Source organism: Nerophis lumbriciformis, linkage group LG05 (assembly GCF_033978685.3).
Source record: "Nerophis lumbriciformis linkage group LG05, RoL_Nlum_v2.1, whole genome shotgun sequence".
Taxonomy (NCBI): domain Eukaryota; kingdom Metazoa; phylum Chordata; class Actinopteri; order Syngnathiformes; family Syngnathidae; genus Nerophis; species Nerophis lumbriciformis.
Genome location: NC_084552.2, coordinates 45,608,203 through 45,630,332, shown reverse-complemented (window position 1 = coordinate 45,630,332; position 22,130 = coordinate 45,608,203). Strand labels below are relative to the sequence as shown.

Here is a 22,130-nt window from a genome sequence, read left to right as displayed (position 1 = left end):
AGAGTGGCCTTTTTTTTAACTCTTTTTTTGCGTTACCTAAGCACTTTCACTTTCACTTAGGTGGTCTTTTAGTGCATCGCAGGTTTAAAAGCATTACTGACTACATTGACATTTCAGTACCCGTTGAGGTGTTCAAATTAAGTTGGTTTTAGAGTGTGTGTGTGTGTGTGTGTGTGTGTGTGTGTGTGTGTGTGTGTGTGTGTGTGTGTGTGTGTGTGTGTGTGTGTGTGTGTGAGTGTAGTGTTTAAGAGCAGAGGAAGAGTCTAAAAGAGTGAGTAAAAGCTGTATAGAGAGCTTATAAAGGGCACTTAAACTCATGGTCCTCAACTTAACTTCATAGTTTAGTGCAATTGCAGCCCGTGCACCTTGGGGGGCTAATAATTAAATATTTGATGGCAATCTTGAATTCAACAAGGTACTAACGGCGCAGACACAAAAATGACACGTTGGGCAACACAAAGAGCAACTTCCTGTAAGCAACCATCTTCTCAAAATATACCATCTTTACTTTCAGTTTTACATTTAGCATGACTTAAGGCTTAACTGAGCTCAGGGTCTTTATGGCTGCTGGTTGAAGTAGTCAACACATTTAGTCACGTGGTGAAAACATGTTTCTGAAGCAAGTCGTTTGTGGAGCTCAGCCTCACCCAGACTCCCCTCAGCGGCCCCTGGTTGAATTGAGTTTGAGGCCCTGCGTTAAATGCAGAGAATATTCCTAAAAATCACAAAAGAAATAAAGCAATAATGGAGGTAACTGCAAAACATGACTTTATATGACAACTGCATTTGACTGCAAACAGCTGCTTTTGCAAATCTGCTGAGATTATCAGGGGTCTTCATTGTTTTCCAGGCCAAGGGCCCCCAAACTGATGGAGATAAGGAGCGGGGGTCCCCTATGTACTAACATATCCTGGATTAAATAATGATTGTATTTGACATTAAACTGGTCCTAAAGGTACCTTGTTACTGTGCCATACTTAATAGTGTGCTAATCACCAGCTGACAACTAACGCACTAATCCTTAGCTGGCAACTGGCACGTTAATAACTAGCTGGCAACTAGAGCGCTAATTTCTAGCCGTCAACTAGTGTGCTAATCGCTAGCTAGATGTGAACTAGTGCGCTAATTGATAGCGAAAAACCTGCAAGCTAATCGCTAACTGGTAACTAATACGCCAATCGCTAGCTAACAACCAGGGTGGTAATCGCTAGCTGACAACTACAGCGCTCATCGTTAGCTAGCTTCTACAGAGCTTGTCCCAAGTTGACAACTAGTGTGCTAATTGCTAGCTGGCAACGTGTGTGCTTATCGCTAGCTGACAACTAGTGCGCTAATCACCAGCTGACAAATAATGCGCTAATTGCTAGCTGACAACTCGCGCACAAATCATTAATTGGCAAATAGCCCATTAATCACTACCTGGCAACAAGTGCGCTAATTGATAGCAGAAAACTAGAGGGCTAATCGCTAGCTGGCAACTAATGCTCCAATCGCAAGCTAACAACTCGGATGGTAATCGCTAGCTGACAAGTAATGCGCTAATTGCTAGCTGACAACTAGCGCACAAATCATTAGCGGGCACCTAGCCCATTAATCACTGTCTGGCAACTAGAGCGATAATTAATAGCGGTAAACTAGCGTACTAGTCGCTAGTTAACAACTACGGTGTTAATCACTAGCTGACAACTAGAGCGCTAATTGTTAACTAGCAACTGAAGAGCTTGTCCTAAGCTGACAACTCATGCCCTGATCGCGAGCTGGCAACTTGGGTGCTAATTGATAGCGGAAAACTAGCGCACTACTTGCTAGCTGGCAACTAACGCGCCAATTGCTAGTAAACAACTAGGACAGTGGTTCTTAAACTTTTTCACCAAGTAACACCTCAGGAAACACTTGTCTCTCCATGTACCACCATAATGGCCACTATCAAAATACAGCAGCGTAGTTGGCCAAAGTATTCATTAAAAACAAGGGCCAGGTTTTATTTAGCAAGTATATTTGATACATTTGGCCTCTGTAACATTACACACAGTTTGAACAGTAACACTGTTTGAATATAGGAAATAAAACACTGTACTTAAATAATGAATCTAATCTTAGGCGTACCACAAGATGGAGTACCATGTACCATGAATTGATTTACTTGGACCCCGACTTACACAAGTTGAAAAACGTATTGGGGTGTTACCATTTAGTGGTCAATTGTACGGAATATGTACTGTAATGGGCAATCTACTAATACAAGTTTCAATCAATCAATCAATCAATGGAGTCTGCCATTTGAGAATCAATGTGTTGCTCGCTAGGTGACAACTAGAGCGCTAATCATTAGCTAGCAACGAGAGAGCTAATCCCAAGCCGACAACTTCCGCTGCTAGCTGGCAACTAGGACGCTAATCGCTAGCTGACAACTAGAGCGCTAAACGCTAGTTATCTTTAATGCTAGCATGAATACAGTTGTTGGTGATTCGTGTTGTAATAGCATTATTTGCACACATTCAACTACATGACAGTGTGTGGGGTCAATGTTCTGGTGTATTCAAAAACATTCCCATTTGAGGAGAAATTCCAGTGCTAAATATAAAAAAAAATATTACAAAAAAGCAACCAGGAATGTCATAGCGCCCCCTGCATGCCCATGTTGAACACCTGTGTTCGAGATGGCCTTTTAGCTCCATGCTGTCAGATGCTAATACTTCAAGGCCTTATTGGTAAATGTTGTGTATTTATACTGCGCGTCATCATATTCACCCATTCACACACACTCATTCACACACTGATGGCAGAAGCCATCAAGTGCCAGCAATTTGAGGTTTCCAGGTTCGATCCCTGCTTCCGCCATCCTGGTCATTGCCGTTTTGTCCTTTGGCAAGCCACTTTACCCACCTGCTCCCAGTGCCACCCACACTGGTTTAAATGTAACTTAGATATTGGGTTTCACTATGTGAAGCGCTTTGAGTCACTAGAGAAAAAGCGCTATATAAATATAATTCACTTCACTTCACACTTCACATCAGGAGCCAAAGGGTCTTGCCGAAGGACACGACAGCTGTGACTTAGATGGCGGAAGCTGGAATCGAACCCGGAACCCTCAAATTGTTGGCACGGCTGCTCTACCATCTGCACCCACCACCCATAAAAAGTCAGGTTTTGAGGCCACAGCCGACTACTTTAAACTGCATCCAAGTGTGCTTTCTTCACAGATAATGAAATATTGTAGCACACACTCTGATCATTTGGCCGCAAAGGACATACTTAATGAACCAATATTAAGCACATTTTTTGGCACAGCCCTTGAATGCATCACCAGCCGATATAGTTGAGCTTGGGTTCAAAGGTCGCTCGGGTCCCTATGGTCCTTGTGGGACAAAAACAAAACACCCAGCAAGTCTTTTGCAGACAATTTACTTCACGTTGGGAGGTCAAACATTCTGACTGCAGGTTCTGAATGCTTGCAGTCACGTGGATCCGTCAGCCAGTCCCACCAGAACCTGGACCGTGTGGGCCAGTCGACTCAGGCCGTCTTCCTCCGCGATGAGTTGAGGTGAGCATAAGGAATCCTGAGCGAGGACCAAGAATGTGGTCAGTCTTTTGCTTTTTTTGTTTTTCAACATTTTTCATATTGCCTTTGTAAAAATACAAGAAATGGCATCAAAGCTCCATAACAGACCAGTGGTTCTCACAACTTTTTCCACCAAGGGCCACAGAAAAAACTTGATTCTCCAAGTACCACCATATAGCGACCAACATTAAAATACAGTAGCCTAGTACGCCCAAGTATTCATTAAAAACAAGTATATTTAACAAGTACATTTAATATTTTGGGCCACTGTAACATTACACATCGTTTGAACAGTAATACTGTGTTTGAATATTTAACTTGCCAGTTTGAGAATCACTGTATGAGACAATGACAAGCATGATGTACTCATTGAAAATGACAGCTCTGTTATCCATTTTCTTGTCCAATGTTTGACAGGATGTTGACTAAATGTTGACTAACAGCCAACTGTAATTGTGAAAATGTAAAAAAAAATTAAAAAAAACATATTTAACCCTTTTTAAGGAAGGAAGACAACATGACTGAAGGTCCAGAATAAAAACCACTATATTTAAAGTTCTCCGGTCTGGACTAGGTTATCCCAAAGACCCGGACAATTAATAAAAACACTGTTTGGGATTTTTGAAACCTTTATTAATTTGTGAAAATGCATGGAAGGCACATGTTATCCTTTTTAGGCATGTAGACTACATTAGTCAAAGTCCAGATCAAAAACTTCTCAAATCTGGACTAGATTATCCCACAGACCATGAAAATTCATATAAACTACTGCTTCTCAGTTTATTTTTGTTAGGGATGTCCGATAATGGCTTTTTGCCGATATCCGATATTCCGGTATTGTCCAACTCTTTAATTACCGATACTGATATCCAGGGCCGGCCCGTGGCATAGGCCGTATAGGCAAATGCTAAGGGCGCCGTCCATCAGGGGGCGCCACGCCAGTGCCACAAATGTTGGAGAGAAAAAAAGAAAAGAAAAAAAAGTTGGTACTATTATTTCTAAATACAAAAAATAATCCCACGTTAATTAAAATGCAAAGTAAAGCCTATTTAATAGAAATATTATTTGTTACAACATTCCCCACCCCTCCCCCCCCCGCACGGTGCGCCCCCTCCCTTCCCGTATCATGACTCTTTTTGGACGTCACCACATCAAAAAATCAACACAAGATGTCAAAACGGCCAAAACTGTCAGGTGCCCAGGGAAGAAAAAAGAGAAAAGAAGAGGAGGAGAAACGAGAAAAGACAGAGGTAGCAGGTAGGTGAGCCGAACATGAAATTATTTGTCTGTTACAGAATGTGATAGTAACCCGGCTTTTTAGCATTAAGCTAATGTTACATGATTCGGCAATTGCTAATCAATAAATAGCTAGTTCTGTTTTAACGTCGGGTTAATATTGTGGAGGGGGCTAAATTGTTATGGAAAATAATAATGTAACGTTAGGTAATTACAGTACTCCCACCTTACATTTTTCAGGGACATTTGTATTAGATCTTTTAAGCAGGTGTTTTTTGTTTACATTGTTATTGCCTTCTGGTTAGCTAATGTTTGCCCTGCAGGTAATAGTCACTTTTCCACCCCTTTATATATTAGGTATAGTTGTAAGTAAAAAAAAAAAGGTCAAAGACAAAGCTATTCGGTTTCTTGTGAGTATATACACTTCACTGCCGATGTGGGGGGGCGCCACCTAAAATCTTGCCTAGGGCGCCAGATTGGTTAGGGCCGGGCCTGCCGATATCAACCGATATATACAGTCGTGGAATTAACACATTATTATACCTAATTTGGACAACCAGGTATGGTGAAGATAAGGTACTTTTAAAAAAAATTATAAAATAAAATAAGATAAATAAATTAAAAACATTTTCTTGAATAAAAAAGAAAGTAAAACAATATAAAAACAGTTACATTGAAACTAGTAATTAATGAAAATTAGTCAAATTAACTGTTAAAGGTTAGTACTATTAGTGGACCAGCAGCACGGACAATCATGTGTGCTTACGGACTGTATCCCTTGCAGACTGTATTGATATATATTGACATATAATGTAGGAACCAGAATATTAATAACAGAAAGAAACAACCCTTTTGTGTGAATGAGTGTAAATGGGGGAGGTTTTTTTTTTGGGTTGGTGCACTAATTGTAAGTGTATCTTGTGTTTTTTCATGTTGATTTAATTAAAAAAATTAAAATTAAAAAACCTGATACCGATAATAAAAAAAAACGATACCGATAATTTCCGATATTACATTTTAACGCATTTATCGGACATCTCTAATTTTTGTTATGCACCCCTAGGTAGAAGAAGAAAACACTCTCCACCGCGACTAAAAGTAGTATTGTCTATGTGGCGGGCCGGGCGTTTCCCACCTAGGTCTTTAGTGATGTCAGACTTCAATGATTACTTCTCAAAATTGTCACACCGCGGTGAGGGATGTCTGGTCTTGGTTTTTTTGGGTCTTGTGAATTTCTTGTTTTAGTTTGAAAAGTAACTCTTCTCTCGTTTCAGGTCACTTGCCCTTCCTTCTGTGTCATCAGTCTGAAGTCATCCCTGATTCCTGATTGTTTCCACCTGTTCCCCATCACCGCCATGTGTCTTGTAAGCCCACGCCTCCCTTTTTTCTGTGCCAGAATGTTTCGTGCATCTCCAGCATCATACCCAAGCTTTGTCTCGTCTTGTTATCCAGATCCTGAATTTCCGAGTTGGTATTTTGAGTTTTCCTTTTCTCCTCATAAGCAGAGTGAATTCTTGTTTAAGTTTTCAAGTCGCACTCGCAGTGGTGAGTTCAGTTTACTTTTACCGTCTCTTCTTTTCCTCATTTTTGAGTGACCTTTTGTTAATTATTTCTCTAGATAAGAATTGGTGTATAAACTTTATAGCTCATTGTTTTTCCCTCCTTAATGGAGCATCTTTTGTTGTTTAAATTTCTTAGTTATATCTGTGTTGGCCCTGTGATGAGGTGGCGACTTGTCCAGGGTGTACCCCGCCTTCCGCCCGATTGTAGCCTAGATAGGCTCCAGCGCCCCCCGCGACCCCGAAGGGAATAAGCAGTAGAAAATGGATGGGATGGATATTCCTCGCTGGTGTAGTTAGAGATATTTTTGTTTCCTCCTTTTTGGAGTGACTTTCGGTTTAACATTTTGTGAAACCTTGTTAAAGTTAAAGTTAAAGTACCAATGGTTGTCACAGACACACACTATTTTCGCCTAGTTGTTACAGTTTATAGCCGTTGTTGTATTGCCCTGACTCAAGAGGTGAAAAGGGAACTTTTCAAAATAAAAGCCTGCCGGATTATTCCCCACCTCTGCATCTGAGTCCTATTTCTGACCCAGGCCTGACAAAAATACCATCATTGATGTCACCACATGACCATTGCTGGAGAAATACTATACAGGAACACATTTACGCACTACTGGCCATTGAAACACATCAACCGTGTACATAACAGGTTATTTTCTAGCGCATTTAAAAATCTATTAAAACGCATCAGCAATTAAAACATCTTATGTGGTACTGTCAAAATTACAATTGCAAAAAAACGTATTAAATGTGAAAAAATAAAGAAATAAAATATTTGAACTTACAACTAGTAGAACCCATTCGAGCTTCCGGGGTTGGCCGACATTGTCTCACAAGATGTACTTTCTCTTTAAATGTCCTTATGTCCTTGTCTTGTCTAATCATAAAAGATGCAGACTAGGCATGTTGACTGAGTTCTTAAAGTTTACTCCACAGCGTGCTCGTCAATAACATCCAGCTGCCGGCATGGCTACAACCTAAACCGGGCTACTGCGCATGCTCACTACTGTGGCATGCTGGGTAATGGAGTTCTTATGTTACCTAACACATAACATAACTTTATATCTGCCACCTAATCAACGTTTTTTTCTCCTTTCATCAATCAATCAATCAAAGTTTACTTATATAGCCCTAAATCACGAGTGTCTCAAAGGGCTGCACAAGCCACAATGACATCTTGTGGGTCAACACTTCCTGCTTCCTGCTAAACAGCAACTTGTGATTGGATACTCATTTTGGAATGACAAGTGAGTATCCAATCATAGTATCGTTAACATCAGGCTACTTAGGCTACTATCAACAACTCGTGATCTGATTGGCTATCGCAACTGTCTATCAACTGTATGTCCTCGTTCACTTACAGTGCACAGACGCCCGCATTGTTGATTCTGAAGGCCTCAGGCAGATTTGGTACAGCATGGCAACATATGCTAGCTGAATTCTGATTGGATAAAAACTAAAACTAAAAACACTGGAAGGAGCATAATATGACATGAAGAGAATATGAATACTTTTAGATATTTAGGAAAAGTAAACAAAAATATATCTTTAATTATGCTCATGATTTCTGGTTATGTTAGGCCAGCAGAGAAGGCCTTGCTGGCCCTGACGGTACACCACTGCCTCTTCATAACGTTGGATCCTTATTAACATTAAAGAAAACAAATAAGAAAAAAAATAGATCAATTTCCAACAAATAACTTTATTTTTAGTCTGTAACAGCAAACATTTAAAATAAATCGATTTGCCTGAAATCAAAAAAATAAATCCTTATATGAAATATACACATTTTTTGAGACTGATTTGAAACATTTGATACTGAAAAATAAAATTCCAGTAAACCTAAAAATAAATTGATCAGCAACATTACCTCAGGAGCAGTGTTCGTAATAACAGTGTTAGTAACGCCGTTATTTTTTGTAGTTACGAGTAATATATTTACTTTTAGGTCCGTTACAACGCTGTTAGCGATAGCTCGGTGTAACGTGGCACGCTACTTTAGAAGTGGTTTTATTTATGTCAACAAGACAGCGTCATAAGTTCAGCAAGTTCAATGCAGGAAATATCGTTTTACTGGTAAACGCAACAAGCAGCACTAAAAGAGGCGCTCTCCGCCGCGACTAAAAATAGTATTGTCTATAAAATTGTTAGAAGTACACCTCTTCATAACGTTAGATGTTTATTAAGACACAACAGACAATATACGCACACGTACACGATGGGAATATTGAACAAATCAATGATTGACGTGACAAATTTGCCATCCAAACAATACACCGTTTGTTGACAAGAAGATATGACAGCCATCGAAGAACATTCAATCTATTTATTAAGCAGAGGTAACACAATCTGGTGAAAAGATTCAAAAGAGCTGATGTCAACGTCGACAAAGGACGCTGCTAACGGTTAAAGCTAACAAACACAGCTCTGTTACAACCCTCAAAGATGTCACACATCACTTGGCTACAGGCCCCGCCTTTTAAAAGCACAGACGCCACACACCGTGCTCTTATTAAACGCCTCTCAAATGCATATGCCAGGTATTTAAAGTTTTATTTTTTTTTTAAGTAATGTATAAATTACTTTCCTTGGCAATTAATTACATTTATTAAAGAGTAATTCCGTTAGTAATTCAATTACGTTTTGGTTAAAGTAACGAATTACAATAAATTACTTTTGAAAAATAATTTTCAGAACACTGCTCAGGAGCACAATGTATAAAACACTTTAACATACAATTTAAATGAAAAGGAGGAAGTCCAAAATGGTTACAATGAACACGTTTTGTAGTGCAACTTTTCGAAGTGCAGTTTGATACTGATAAAGGATGTTCACACCCCCCACCACTTCCTTCCAGGAGGCCACACGACTATTTGAGAAGCACTGATAAAATGTTTTTTAGTGGTGCGTATATTAAAAAAAGGGTTAAATGTGACTTTATTGCAGTTTTACAAATATAATAAAGGTTTCAAATTTCACAAACTGTGTTTTTATTAATCTTTTGGGTCTGTGGGATAATCTAATCCCGATTTTAGGTAAAAAGCTCTTTTTTTCTGGACCAGGACTAATGTACATGTCTAAAAAATGTAAAAGTGCCTTTATCGCAGTAAAAAAAAATTGGGAAAAAAAATTGGAAAAATCTAAAAGTAGAATATAGTCCAGATTAGAGAATTTTAACTCGAGAAATGTTTCATATGGACCTGGACTAATGTGGTTTTAATGCCAAAAAGAGGGTTAACTGTGCCTTTATTGCATTTTCACAAAAATAAAGGTTGCATGCTTTGTCAAAAATGTTGTTGGTGTAACATGTGACATTCCGACCCGAATAAATAGTGAGGGGCATTTTATACTCCCTCGTCACAGGAAGAATGCTTTGCGGAAATCTTTTATTTATAGATCTTTATCGCTCTGGAATAACCTGCCTCGAATTCTCACCGGCATTGAAAGTAAACAGGTTTTTAAAAAGAGAGTAATATTTTATGTGAGTCTTTAAATCATTGATGATTTGTTTGATTTTATATTGTGGAGTTATATTTATATGGTAATTATTATTCTGTGACTGTAAATTGTTTGCTTGTTTTCTTATTGATGCTTTTATTTTTTATCTGTATTGTGTAGTTATAATTATATGATTTTACTTGTAATTGTATTGAATTGTGGACCCCAGGAAGACTAGTGGGTTGTTGAGGCAACCAGCTAATGGGGATTCTTAATAAAAATCAAATCAAATCAATTGCTTTTGATCATCGGTACATTACATGTTGTATTTGTATTCACATCGCTGCACACGCTTCTCTATTGTATACGGTGTCATGCTGCAGAACTGTTGGTCAGTCTATTTATTTTCTGCAAATTACATTAACAACATCATGTCATTTGGTTTATTGTTTATTTCATCTTCTGATAGATTATAAAGTAACACCAATATAGTGGGAACAAACACTACAGAGTAGACTCTATTCCATGTTTAAAACAAAAACAAAAAAAACCCACCTAATTTATGCCAGAAAATATGTCCTACGTACGTCCCCAGTATGTACTAACATTAGGATTATGTGTACAGACAAAACTTGTGAATTTGGACTCATTTTATTCATTACAACAATAGTAGGGGATACATCATATTTCTGTGCTGCCATAAAATGTGACACCCCCACCCTGGCAAAGTAAGGCTGGGGGCCACATGCGGCCCGTTAGGTCTTTCAATCTGGCCCGCAGGACATTCCCAAATATTTGTTTTTAGAGCTTTAAGATGGAAAGTGTAGCTGCCATTATGATGTACTGTAGTGATTTTTTCAAATGACTGTAAATCTTGAACTATACAAAGTATTTCAATGGTTGGAATCTGCGCTTTTGCATGATATACTAGTTAATATGGTAACCTAATTATAGTTACTATGCTCAGCTAGCTCAGACAAGGCACCATGCAGTGTGGGTGGGGAGCGTTTCCACAGAGTGTTTCCAGAGCAGCCAGCCTGAAATGCGGGTGTCAGGGACAGACGCGGAAGAAGATTTTTACAACAAAGTTGTAAAGGTTAGTGATATATCAGATAGGTGGGTTTTCTTTCGTTTTTTCGCGTTCGTATTTCGCTGTGTTTGCTGCGTTTTGCTTTATTGTTAAATATGTCAATCGACGTTCATATGTTGACAATATTCAGTGTTTTATCGTTCATAGTTGATATTGTAAACCCCACTTTAATTATTTTCATGTACATTCTGGCTCATTCAGTAAAAAAAAATAAAAAATCCATTCCGTTTTTTAAGGCGGTCTTTCATAACTTTTTTAGCATTCAATCAGACATTATTGTGAGGTTTTGCATTAGTGTTCCTAAAAAATAGATATACCGGCCCACAGACACATTTTTTTCTCTAAATTTGGCCCCCGTGTCGAAATAATTGCCCAGGCCTGTACTAGCATGTGTTTTATTCTATAGATACTTAGCGTCTATAGATACTTAGCGTCACCCACACTGCATGGTGCCAAACTTGTCAATTTGGACTCATGTTATTAATCACATAAAGAGTATTTGAAATCATTGACATCGCTAATAACACGGAAGTGCTACACCTGTCTGAACAAGGCACAGAGCTCCGCCCCCAATGCGCGCTCCCGCGGCAAGAGATACAAGCTTCGCACGACACCGGCAATGCAAAGTAGTGTCAGATGCGTCTCGATGCACGCGCGCCTTTTTGAATGAGTAAGTCACGTGTGAGGAGACAGCCAATCAACGGTTCCTTCATCACGCACACATTTTGTTGCTCCAATATAATGTTCCCGTGAGGAAAGCAGACAGATGCGCAAACGGCAAAGTCAAAGTTGCTTTTAATAAAAGTCTTTACAGCAGGAAGAGGAGAGGCAAACAAATCAAATTGACGTCAACTTGAAAAACCCAGAGCGTCATGTACAAAATGTCACTAAAGTGTATATCGGCTCTGTGGACACTGCAAAAACCAGCGTTAGGTTTGGTTTTGTAAAGATAAAATATACATCTGTATTTATTCAAACTATTTCAATGCAAATTGCATGCCGGTAGAAAAACAGCAGCTGAAAAACATTTAAGCTACTGTGACAAATGCAGGAAATCAACGTTTACTTCGTGTCAAGGCCCTAGAATTCTCTTAAGGAACACAAATATTTTCATAAAGTTCTTTTTAACTGTTTATGTGCAATAAGGCAGACACGAGTGTCAAGTAGAAACAGTCAATAAGCTTCCGGGAAATCATATTTTCTTATTTTAAGCTTGAATAATTTCCCTGTCACTTGTAAGCTTCAACCTTTTATCTATCATAGTAGCCCTCTTACCTGTGTGGAAAAAACACTCAAAATAAATAAAAAGAAAATACATAATTTAATCACCTGTTTACATTTTTACAACGTCACCTGGTAACCATAAAAAAACATATGTAAGTATGTATGTATATATAAATATATACATATATGTACACGTGCGTGGTTTGTACCTTTTTAGTTTGGCCCCCCAAAAATAGACTTTCAAACCATGTTGGGCCTTTGATGCAGCAACACTGCCCCCTGCTGCTCGCATGAAGCAGAACAGGGTCAAAGTGGTGCGTGTTAGTTGAGTTCTAGAACAGTGGTGTCCTAAGTGCGAGGCGGGGGGCCATTTGCGCCTTATTGCACAAAAAAAATATAAAAGCAAAACTTAGGGGAAAAGGCACAATGTAAATAGAAAAAGCTGAAATGTTGACCTTTTGTGCGCCTTTTTACAAAACTGAATATAAATAAACGTAACAAAATGGTCCCCTGCATCCGTTGATTTTGGAGTTTAGACACACATCTAGAAGGTTCAAAATGATAACGTAGACATTCACAGTTGCTTCATGTCAGCATACAGACACGCACATGGCGTTCTTGTTTTCTCGCAAAAAAAAATAAAAATGTTTTGAATAACATTGCCTGTCTGAAATTGTTTTTTTGCAATTAAGAAAAACAAACTATAAATGGAAAATGGTAAGATATGTTGGACCTGTACTAGTGACCTGTAGTGTGTCATTTACATGTGTGAAGTGGTCAGATGTTTCAAAGAACTTGTGGTGTGGAGGCTTGGCGAGACTATTTAGGTGCTAACCTGAAATGTTCCAGTGTAGCGTTTCCTTGCTTTGCATTTCCTGCTGCACACTCACACTGCTGTCCTGATTGCTATTATTATGGGATGTAGCTTAAGTGAGCACGTAGCAGTAGAGAACGTAGAGCAGCACCATGGCCACACAGTAGAAGAGCAGGAAATCTGTGGACAGCAACGAGGAGGACGAAGGCAGGGAGTGCTTGTCCAGGCCCCCCTCCTCCAGGGCCAGCAAGGCCTTGACACATTGCAGCACATTGGGCAGCTTAGATAGAAGCACATCAGAGCACACACACATGTCCATCTGGGGACACACACATTAAACATTTGAGAGGTTTTGTTAGGACAAAAGCAGAGTCAAGTTTGGACTGGTGACTGGTGTGATTGAAGACATCAGTCCAAACAGTTGCAACACGTAGCACTTTATGTCCAGTTAGAAAGCAGACTAGGGCTGCAATGATTAATTCCATAAGAAAACATAGACTTGTATTTGGAAGTTTGAGTTGAGTTTAACTTATTAAAATGTATGAAATCCAGACATCATGGGGTGCCTGGGACTTCTAATACGCGGGCATTGTTTCTGCAAGACTGCTCCAGTCGGGCGCACATAAGAGCGGTGGTGTGTGGGTGTGGGCGGCAAACAGGCAAAAAAATAAATAAATAAAAGAGATGGCTCAAAGAAAAACGACAGACAAAAGACAGACATCGTGGTTATGTTTGCACTGACACACAGAGCTGGCACTACATCGATGAAGCAGAACATTACCGGGAAAACCTGCATATTTACGGAGCAAACCAGCAGAAACAAGGTAAAAGTCTAATTTGGCAGATACAGTGGCTTAAAAAAATATTCATACACTTTGAACTTTTACATATTTTGTCAAATTACAACCACAAACATAAGTATATTTTATTAGAATTGTATGTAAAAGACCAACACAAAGTGGTATAGTTTTAAAGTTGAAAGAAAATTATACACGACTCAAAAACATTTTTTTACAAATAAAAAAACAAATTGCAGTGTGCAAAAGCCCATTTTTTTCTGAGTGCAACCAATTGCCTACAGAAGTTGCATGATGCTTGCTCATACTGTCAACCTGTGTGTAACCTAATATCAGTACAAATACAGCTGCTCTGTGATGATCTCAAAAGGTTGGTTAACAGCATATTGGAGAGCAAACAGCATCATGAAATCCAAGGAACACGCCAGACACGTCAGTGATAAAAGTTGTAGGGAAGTTTAAAGCCGGCTTAGGCTATAAAAAGATTTCCCAAGCTTTGAACTTTTCACAGAGCACTGTTCATCATCATCCACAAATGGAAAGAGTATGACACAACTGTAAACCTACCAAGAAAGTCTGTCCACCTAAACTTACAGCAGAACAAGGAGAGCACTGGTCGGAGATGCGGCCAAGAGGCCCATGGTGACTCTGGACCAACTGCAGAGATCCACAGCTTAGTTAAGGGAATCTGTCCCCTGGACCACTATTAATCATGCACTGATGCACTGCACATGTGTGGTGTTTATGGAAGACTGGCAAAAGGAAATCCATTGTTACAAGAAAACCATAAGAAGTCCTTTTTGCAGTTCGCCTGAAACCATGTTTGAGACACAACAAACACGTGGAAGAAGGGGCTTTGGTCAGACGAGACCAAAATTGAACTTTTTGGCCAAAATGCAAAACGTACTGTCAAATATGGTGGTGGAAGCATCATGCTCTGGGGGTGCTTCTCTTCAGCAAGGGCAGGGAAGATGGATAGAGCCAAAAACAGGGCAATTTTGGAAGAAAACCTGTTGGGGTGGAGGTTCAGCTTCCAACAGGACAACGACCATAGATATAAAGCCAGGGCTACAATGGAATGGTTTAAAACAAATCATGTGTTCGAATGGCTAAATCAAAGTCCAGACCTAAACCCAATCGAGAATCTGTGGCAAGATCTGAAAACTGCTGTTCATCGAACTAAGCTTGAGCTGTTTGGCAAAGAAAACGAGGCAAACATTTCAGTCACTAGATGTGTAAAGCTGGTAGAGACATACCCTAAAAGACTTGCAGCTACAATTGCCGCAAAAGGTGGTTCCACAAAGTTATTAGAGTGGGGCTAAATACTTTTTCGCAATGCCCGCTTCACTTTATTTGGTTAAAAAAAAAAGTGAAGAAATCAAGCATACTTTTTTTTTCAACTTCACAATTGTATACCACTTTATGTTGGCGTTTCAAATACAATTCCAATAAAACCTTTGTTTATGGTTGTAATGTGACAAAATATGGAAAAGTTCAAGGGGTATAGATACTTTTGTTAGCCACTTTAATTAGGGATGCAACGATTAACCGCTTTTACTATAAACCGTGATTAAAAGAGTCAGTTATTTAAGCACAAACGCTCCACGACAGCGTGCGTTTCAATTTTTTTCGATTGCTAGAAACTGACATTATGTTGGTAGATTATTTTCATCACAACCTGAATGCAACGAAAACAAAGTTACAACAGCGGTGCACACGTTTGTACGCACCTATCGAGAGACAAGCTTGTATGCCACTTTAGCTTAAAAATGGCAGCAGCGCAAAGTAGCTAAATTTTCCCACTCCCAAAAAATCTGAAGTTGGCAGTGTGGGAACATTTGGGTACTTGAAAATACACCAGAAAGTCAGTGAAGATGACCATTTGCAAAACCTGCCAAAAGAAAGTTCCTGATAAATGGTCTAAGATGTTCAATATGGTGCAGCTTTACACGCCAAAGTAAAGGTAAGACATAACAGTTAAATTATGTTAGCGGCAAGTTGCTTAGCGTTTAGTCCGTTCAGTGTAAACAGCAACGGGTATTTCTGTCAAGGGCTTCATTTAGTGACCATTTCATGTTAAAGATTGCTTTATTTTGTTGGTGTTGAATAAAAGATAGGCATTGGAAGTTAATATAGCAAGTGTAAAACACTAGCATAACATCAGAAGCTTGTAGAATAACAGCACTATACCATGAGATCTAATTATGTCCATACAGCATAAGATAGATTATACAAATGCATAAACATGCATGAATGAAAGTTGACAGTAACTGTTTATTACCCACTTAAGTACTATTTTTCAATGGGGATCAATAAAGTTAAGCTTAGTCTTATATTAATTATACAATTATTATGTTCACTTATTCTTAATACTATTAGTGTATAGATATTTTGTACTGTCATAATATCTGATGACTGTTATTTCTATCAAAATCTATGTGGTTTTATACATTTTTGGTTGTGAAATTAATCAACGCATAGTAATCACAAAACCATGATTATTACTCAGACCATAATCATACAATGTAAATCTATAATCGTTGCATCCCTGCAGATAACGCCATCGTACACGTTTGACTCGCATAACGAATGTTGTATTCAAACACATGTGAGGACATTTTAGCATCTAGTTTGTCCCACAATCAAATACCACACCTCCAAATAATACCTTATCAAATGTGTTATGTGTTGAATTGTTAAATACATTCTCACTCAATTTAGAATAATATATACAGTATAATTAAAATTACAGAATGTGTTTTCTTATTATTCAACAAATATCACAAGTGTCAAAACATTTTTTAACATTTTATAACTATCACTTTATCAGAAAACCTTCTTTAGTAGTTTGACTTTTTATTAGCTAGTTTTAGGCTACACTACTTTTTACCTTACCTTAAATATAATGGTGATGCTCTCAAGTTAAGAATGCAATCTAAAAGTTATGTGCAATTACAAGAAAAAACAAGAAAAGATAGCAGAAAAATCCTTGTGTATTTCAACTTTTTCCCTAAAATTTGGTGCTATAACACATTGAGCTAATAAAGTGTTTTATTTGATTAATTAAAGAAATCAATTAATAGATTACTCGATTACTAATCAAAAAAACTGCAGACCTAAAATAGAATGTCATGTATTTGTGTATTCATTGTTACCTCGGGGACGCCCAGCTTGCGACACGCAGCGAGAAAGTGTTCCACGTTGAGTCGACTCTTGGCTGAGCTCAGTTTTGGCTGAAAGATGAGACGACATCATACGTAAGACAAAAAGTTGACTGCGGTACGTAGTGGTCTGCTAAAGTGGGCGTTGTGGACAGACGCACCACTGCAGGGGATGGAATGTGAATGATGGACACAGAGCGAGCTCGGATGCTGTTGACCAGCTGACAAAGGACAGTGCCGTTGGACAGCACCTCCCCCAGGTCCTCCGACAGGGTGATCTTTAGCCGTGTCTCCAGCGTCTTGAGGGGGCGGACAACAGCATCAGTAAGTACACATGAAGACGAAAAAAAAGCTTCGGAATAAGTCCTCCTACTTTGCGGAGCTGCGCGACATCCGCGCTTTCTTCTTTAGACGAACGAATTGTGATGCGAGACTCAAAGGAAGACACACCTGAGGACATCAAAGGAAGACTTAGAGGCACCAAGTCAATTTAGTCAACATCAGCGCTGCTTTGTAACACTGACCCGCAGGCCTGACATTGCTGCGAGAGGACGTACGGAACAGGAAGCTGTTGGGTTTCTGGCTCTCTGCAGGCGGAGGAGACGTCTTTGGGGAGGACAGTCCCTCTGGAAAATATCCATTTTACTTGTTTTCCTTCATATTTTGCTAGTGTATGACTATAAGCAGACCAAAGCACATGGATAACAGGAAGCATATACATTTATATGAGCTACAAATGTGTGTGTTTGAGGTACCTGTCCTGCTTCTGGAGCGCTGAAGAAGTGTTGATGAACACACGAGGTGTTCAGTGCTCTGTGGAAAAAGAAACGTTTGACACATTGGAAGTTTGCACAAGTGAAACATATTTACAATATCATGTAAAGAATTATTATTACTACTTACTGCCAGTGTTATTTATGTTGACTAACATGTTTTGTCTTAGTTATCGTCCACAACCTATTTGCCCCTGACTAAAATAGGACTAACGAGTCAAAACAAATCCACGTTGACGAAAACAAGGACGAAATTGATCGACAATTTAGTAGAAGAATAAAAATTTGACTAAAATTATTGACGAAGACAAAATCCAATCATATTTAATTTGGTATTTAGGTGCGTAGAACAAGTTAGGAATCAATCCAATCAAAGTACGATGGAGAAAAGGGCGGGATAAATCACGGCGGCGATCCAATCAGAATTACAACTAAAAAGACACGGTGTTTGCCTTTTTCACCGGGAAAAAAAGACTATATTGTAGGGATGTAACGATAAAAACAATGACGACGACGACACCCCCGACGGTTATTATTACCCTTTTAAATTAAAATGATCTAAAAACCAATAATTGCACTTCTATAAACTCACGGGCCACAGCGGACTTACTGGTGCCAGCTCGCTAGCTTAAATGCTAACATGAAAACAAGAGACAAACAACATACCCCAATCTAAAATTCTATAAGCACATTACTGTCTGAGCAACTAAGCCATTCAGTTGTGCACATTAAACCTACAAGCTGTGCTCTCGCAGCACGGAATTATGATGATAGATCTTTCCTCAGAGGAAACGAGGCAGGTGTTTCTATGGTGTGTTCAAGTACCCCTGAACAGAGTAGGACAGACAATACCCGGCAGAAGTGATACATAATTAGAATAGATTTTATTTGTTACGCATTTTTCATTTGAATAAATCTTTAAGTGCTACTGTACAAAAAAATATTTACAGTACAACAATAAAAGATTAGCTATTAAAACAGATAAAACATTTCAGTGAAACAAACACAAGAAATGCAAAATAGTGTTTTTCTAACAGTGTGCCTATTTATTTTAGTTATGTTTAAAAAGATTTTTGAGCACACTCCACAATAATAATGATAACCATGACAATTAAGGTCATAATAACCGTGATATGAAATTTTCATATTGTTACATCCCTATTCTGTATCGTTACACACATTACAATATGTCTTCCACCCCTGGAAGATAGAAGACATATGGACACAGTTTACATTTTGCATGGTAGACTTCATTTTCTCTGGTAAAAATACAACCAACTAGGGACGGCGTGGCGCAGTGTAAGAGTGGCCGTGCGCAACCCGAGGGTCACTGGTTCAATCCCCACCTAGTACCAACCTCGTCATGTCCGTTGTGTCCTGAGCAAGACACTTCACCCTTGCTCCTGATGGGTGCTGGTTAGCGCCTTGCATGGCAGCTCCCTCCATCAGTGTGTGAATGTGTGTGTGAATGGGTAAATGTGGAAGTAGTGTCAAAGCGCTTTGAGTACCTTGAAGGTAGAAAAGCGATATACAAGTACAACCCATTTATCATTTATTATTAAATGTCTTCAGCAGGCTAATCATCAGGACATCTACGCAACAGTAAGTAGGCCTTAACTAATATTTCCAAATGACTCATGCTGCTGAATTACTGTTACTATTAAAGGGGAACTGCACTTTTTGGGTAATTTTGCCCATCGTTCACAATCATTATGAAAGACACAATGATGGATGGATTTTTAAAAATTTCATTCCAAATATTAAATAAAAAGATGAATGTCCGCTTACAGTGGACAGTGCTCCAATAGGAGCTCCACTATTTCGCTCATAAAATCTGATAACCATTGAAAAAGCGGCAACAATACTCCCTATACATTTCGTGATTTGAATATTAACCAAATATTAATGATGTTGTTATTATAAGCGCTAACACAAACTGTTTATAGCGGTGACGTGATCACTTCCTGTGTGCCAATGTTTACATCATCGAGTGGTCTGCTGCTTCCACGCTTCCCTGCTCCCTGTAAGTTTATTGTTGATCATAAATCATGCCTCTTACCTGGACAGACGGTGGCTGGTGGTATAATTCGAAAAGTTGGGACACTTCGACCACCACTTAGGATCTGGAACTAGTGGGAACAACACAAAAAGTGCTTGTTCCCCCCGCGACCCTACCTCGTTTCTTTGCAAAGATTATGAGACATTTTTCATTTAAATGGGAATATATAAACATCCTAGCAGTCAGCATCTTAATGACAGTAGACATTGCACAGTTAGTGATGTTTTATTATGTTTGCTGGCTCACAAAGTCTGCAGTGAGCAGAAATCAGTGATGAAGAAAAAATGCAAACGTGATGCGTTTTTGAAATTAATGCGCCGCATATGCTTAAAATGATCAAAATATGTAAAATATTAAATGTTATTATAAATGTGCTCGTTACTACATTACATATATACCGTATTTTTCGGAGTATAAGTCGCGCCGGCCGAAAATGCATAATAAAGAAGGGGAAAAAAACACATATAAGTCGCACTGGAATATAAGTCGCATTTTTTGGGGAAATTTATTTGATAAAACCCAACACCAAGAATAGACATTTGAAAGGCAATTTAAAATAAATAAAGAATAGTGAACAACAGGCTGAATAAGTGTACGTTATATGACGCATAAATAACCACCTGAGAACGTGCCTGGTATGTTAACGTAACACAGGGGTCACCAACGCGGTGCCCGCGGGCACCAGGTAGCCCATAAGGACCAGATGAGTAGCCCGCTGGCCTGTTCTAAAAATAGCTCAAATAGCAGCACTTACCAGTGAGCTGCCTCTATTTTTTAAATTTTATTTATTTACCAGCAAGCTGGTCTCGCTTTGCTCGACATTTTTAATTCTAAGAGAGACAAAACTCAAATAGAATTTGAAAATCCAAGAAAATATTTTAAAGACTTGGTCTTCATTAACTGACAAAGAAACAGATAACAGATTTGGTGTCCAGTTCAAAGTGTGACATGATTTATTTAAAAATTTGAGAGTTGACTTTTGTATTTTACATGAGTTATTATTTGTACAAACATGGTGCAAAGTAATTCATGATTTGTTAAAAAATGCTAGTGGCTAGCTAGTTAAAATGGAATATTGTGATTTCACAAGACTGTCTTACAAGTGATCATTTGAAAATGTTCAATTTGAAAAATGTGCAATTAGAGAAAATATAAAAATAAAGTGTTGCATATTGATATTTATCTCTTTCTATATATATTTATTGTGAGAAATCATTAAGATGATCAGTGTTTCCACAAAGATAAATATCATTAATTATTAATAATAACATAGAGTTAAAGGTAAATTGAGCAATTTGGCTATTTCTGGCAATTTATTTAAGTGTGTATCAAACTGGTAGCCCTTCGCATTAATCAGTACCCAAGAAGTAGCTCTTGGTTTCAAAAAGGTTGGTGACCCCTGATGTAACATATTCTGGTAAGAGTCATTCAAATAACTATCACATATAGAACATGCTATACGTTTACCAAACAATCTGTCTAGTCTAGTCTCTTACGTGATCGAGCTAAATAATATTATTTGATATTTTACGGTAATGTGTTAATAATTTCACACATAAGTCGCTCCTGAGTATAAGTCGCACCCCCGGCCAAACTATAACAAAAACTGCGACTTATAGTCCGAAAAATACGGTACTTACATCATGTATATAAAACCTTAATGGAGGTGTTTAGATGTTCCCAGAGGCTCCATTGACTTTTGATCAAATGTATTTAATATTTAGAGTGCATTTAAAAAAATCCATCCGTCATGTCTTTCATAATGATTGTGAACAATAGGCAAAATTCCCCAAAAAGTGCAGTTCCCCTTTAAATACAGTAGAGAAGGAGCAAGACTGCCTACTCTAGCACTACTTTTGTTGTACGCATAGGTGAGCTTGCCCGCCAATCTCAAATAAAACTAGTTAGTTTCTTCATGTGACCATTTTAGTCATGTATTATTCAACATTTGAAAATAATTTAGTTTTTGAGATGCTCTGCAATAATAATTGTAATAATAATAATAATAAGTGCTTTCAAGACAACTTCAAAGATGCGTTGTCTGCTATACTTTATATTTCAATCGACAACATTTACTGTAATTTTAGTAAACTAAAATGTTATCGACTAAAACTGGACTAAAACTAAATAGATTTATATGACTATAACTAAGACTACAACTAAATTTCTGCAATTTCGTATTCTTATAGCCAGACCTGTGTATTTATTTCCATCCCTGACGGTTTTGGCTACAACTGTGGCCTTCGTCGGGGGTTGTCACATTATGTTGCTGTGACAGGTTTGGCCACCTCATGGTTTGGGACAATGCACAGAGAGCAACAAATACCACCGTCGGATCAGAGAAGCCATCGAGATCCAGAAGCGCGCCGCCCAGACTGAACCGGGACGAGGGGGCGTACAAACTTTCCCAC

General features: G+C 38.5%; 1 protein-coding gene across 4 annotated transcripts in view; it reads right to left on the bottom strand.

The window, feature by feature from the left end:
• Positions 1-3,389: 3,389 nt before the first annotated feature.
• Positions 3,390-22,130, bottom strand: part of lrch4 (leucine-rich repeats and calponin homology (CH) domain containing 4) — a 48,777-nt gene continuing 30,036 nt past the window's right edge. The window contains exons 13-18 of one of the 4 annotated variants that reach the window (XM_061960052.2): positions 17,643-17,700; positions 17,412-17,513; positions 17,261-17,337; positions 17,049-17,186; positions 16,882-16,959; positions 3,390-3,560 (exon numbers count right to left, since the gene is read on the bottom strand). In XM_061960052.2, the coding sequence (XP_061816036.2) occupies positions 3,459-3,560; positions 16,882-16,959; positions 17,049-17,186; positions 17,261-17,337; positions 17,412-17,513; positions 17,643-17,700 (555 nt within the window). In that variant the 3' untranslated portion in view covers positions 3,390-3,458. Of the gene's footprint in view, positions 3,561-11,440; positions 13,249-16,881; positions 16,960-17,048; positions 17,187-17,260; positions 17,338-17,411; positions 17,514-17,642; positions 17,701-22,130 lie in introns of those variants that run through there. The other 3 variants (XM_061960050.2, XM_061960049.2, XM_061960051.2) reach the window with 3 other exon arrangements.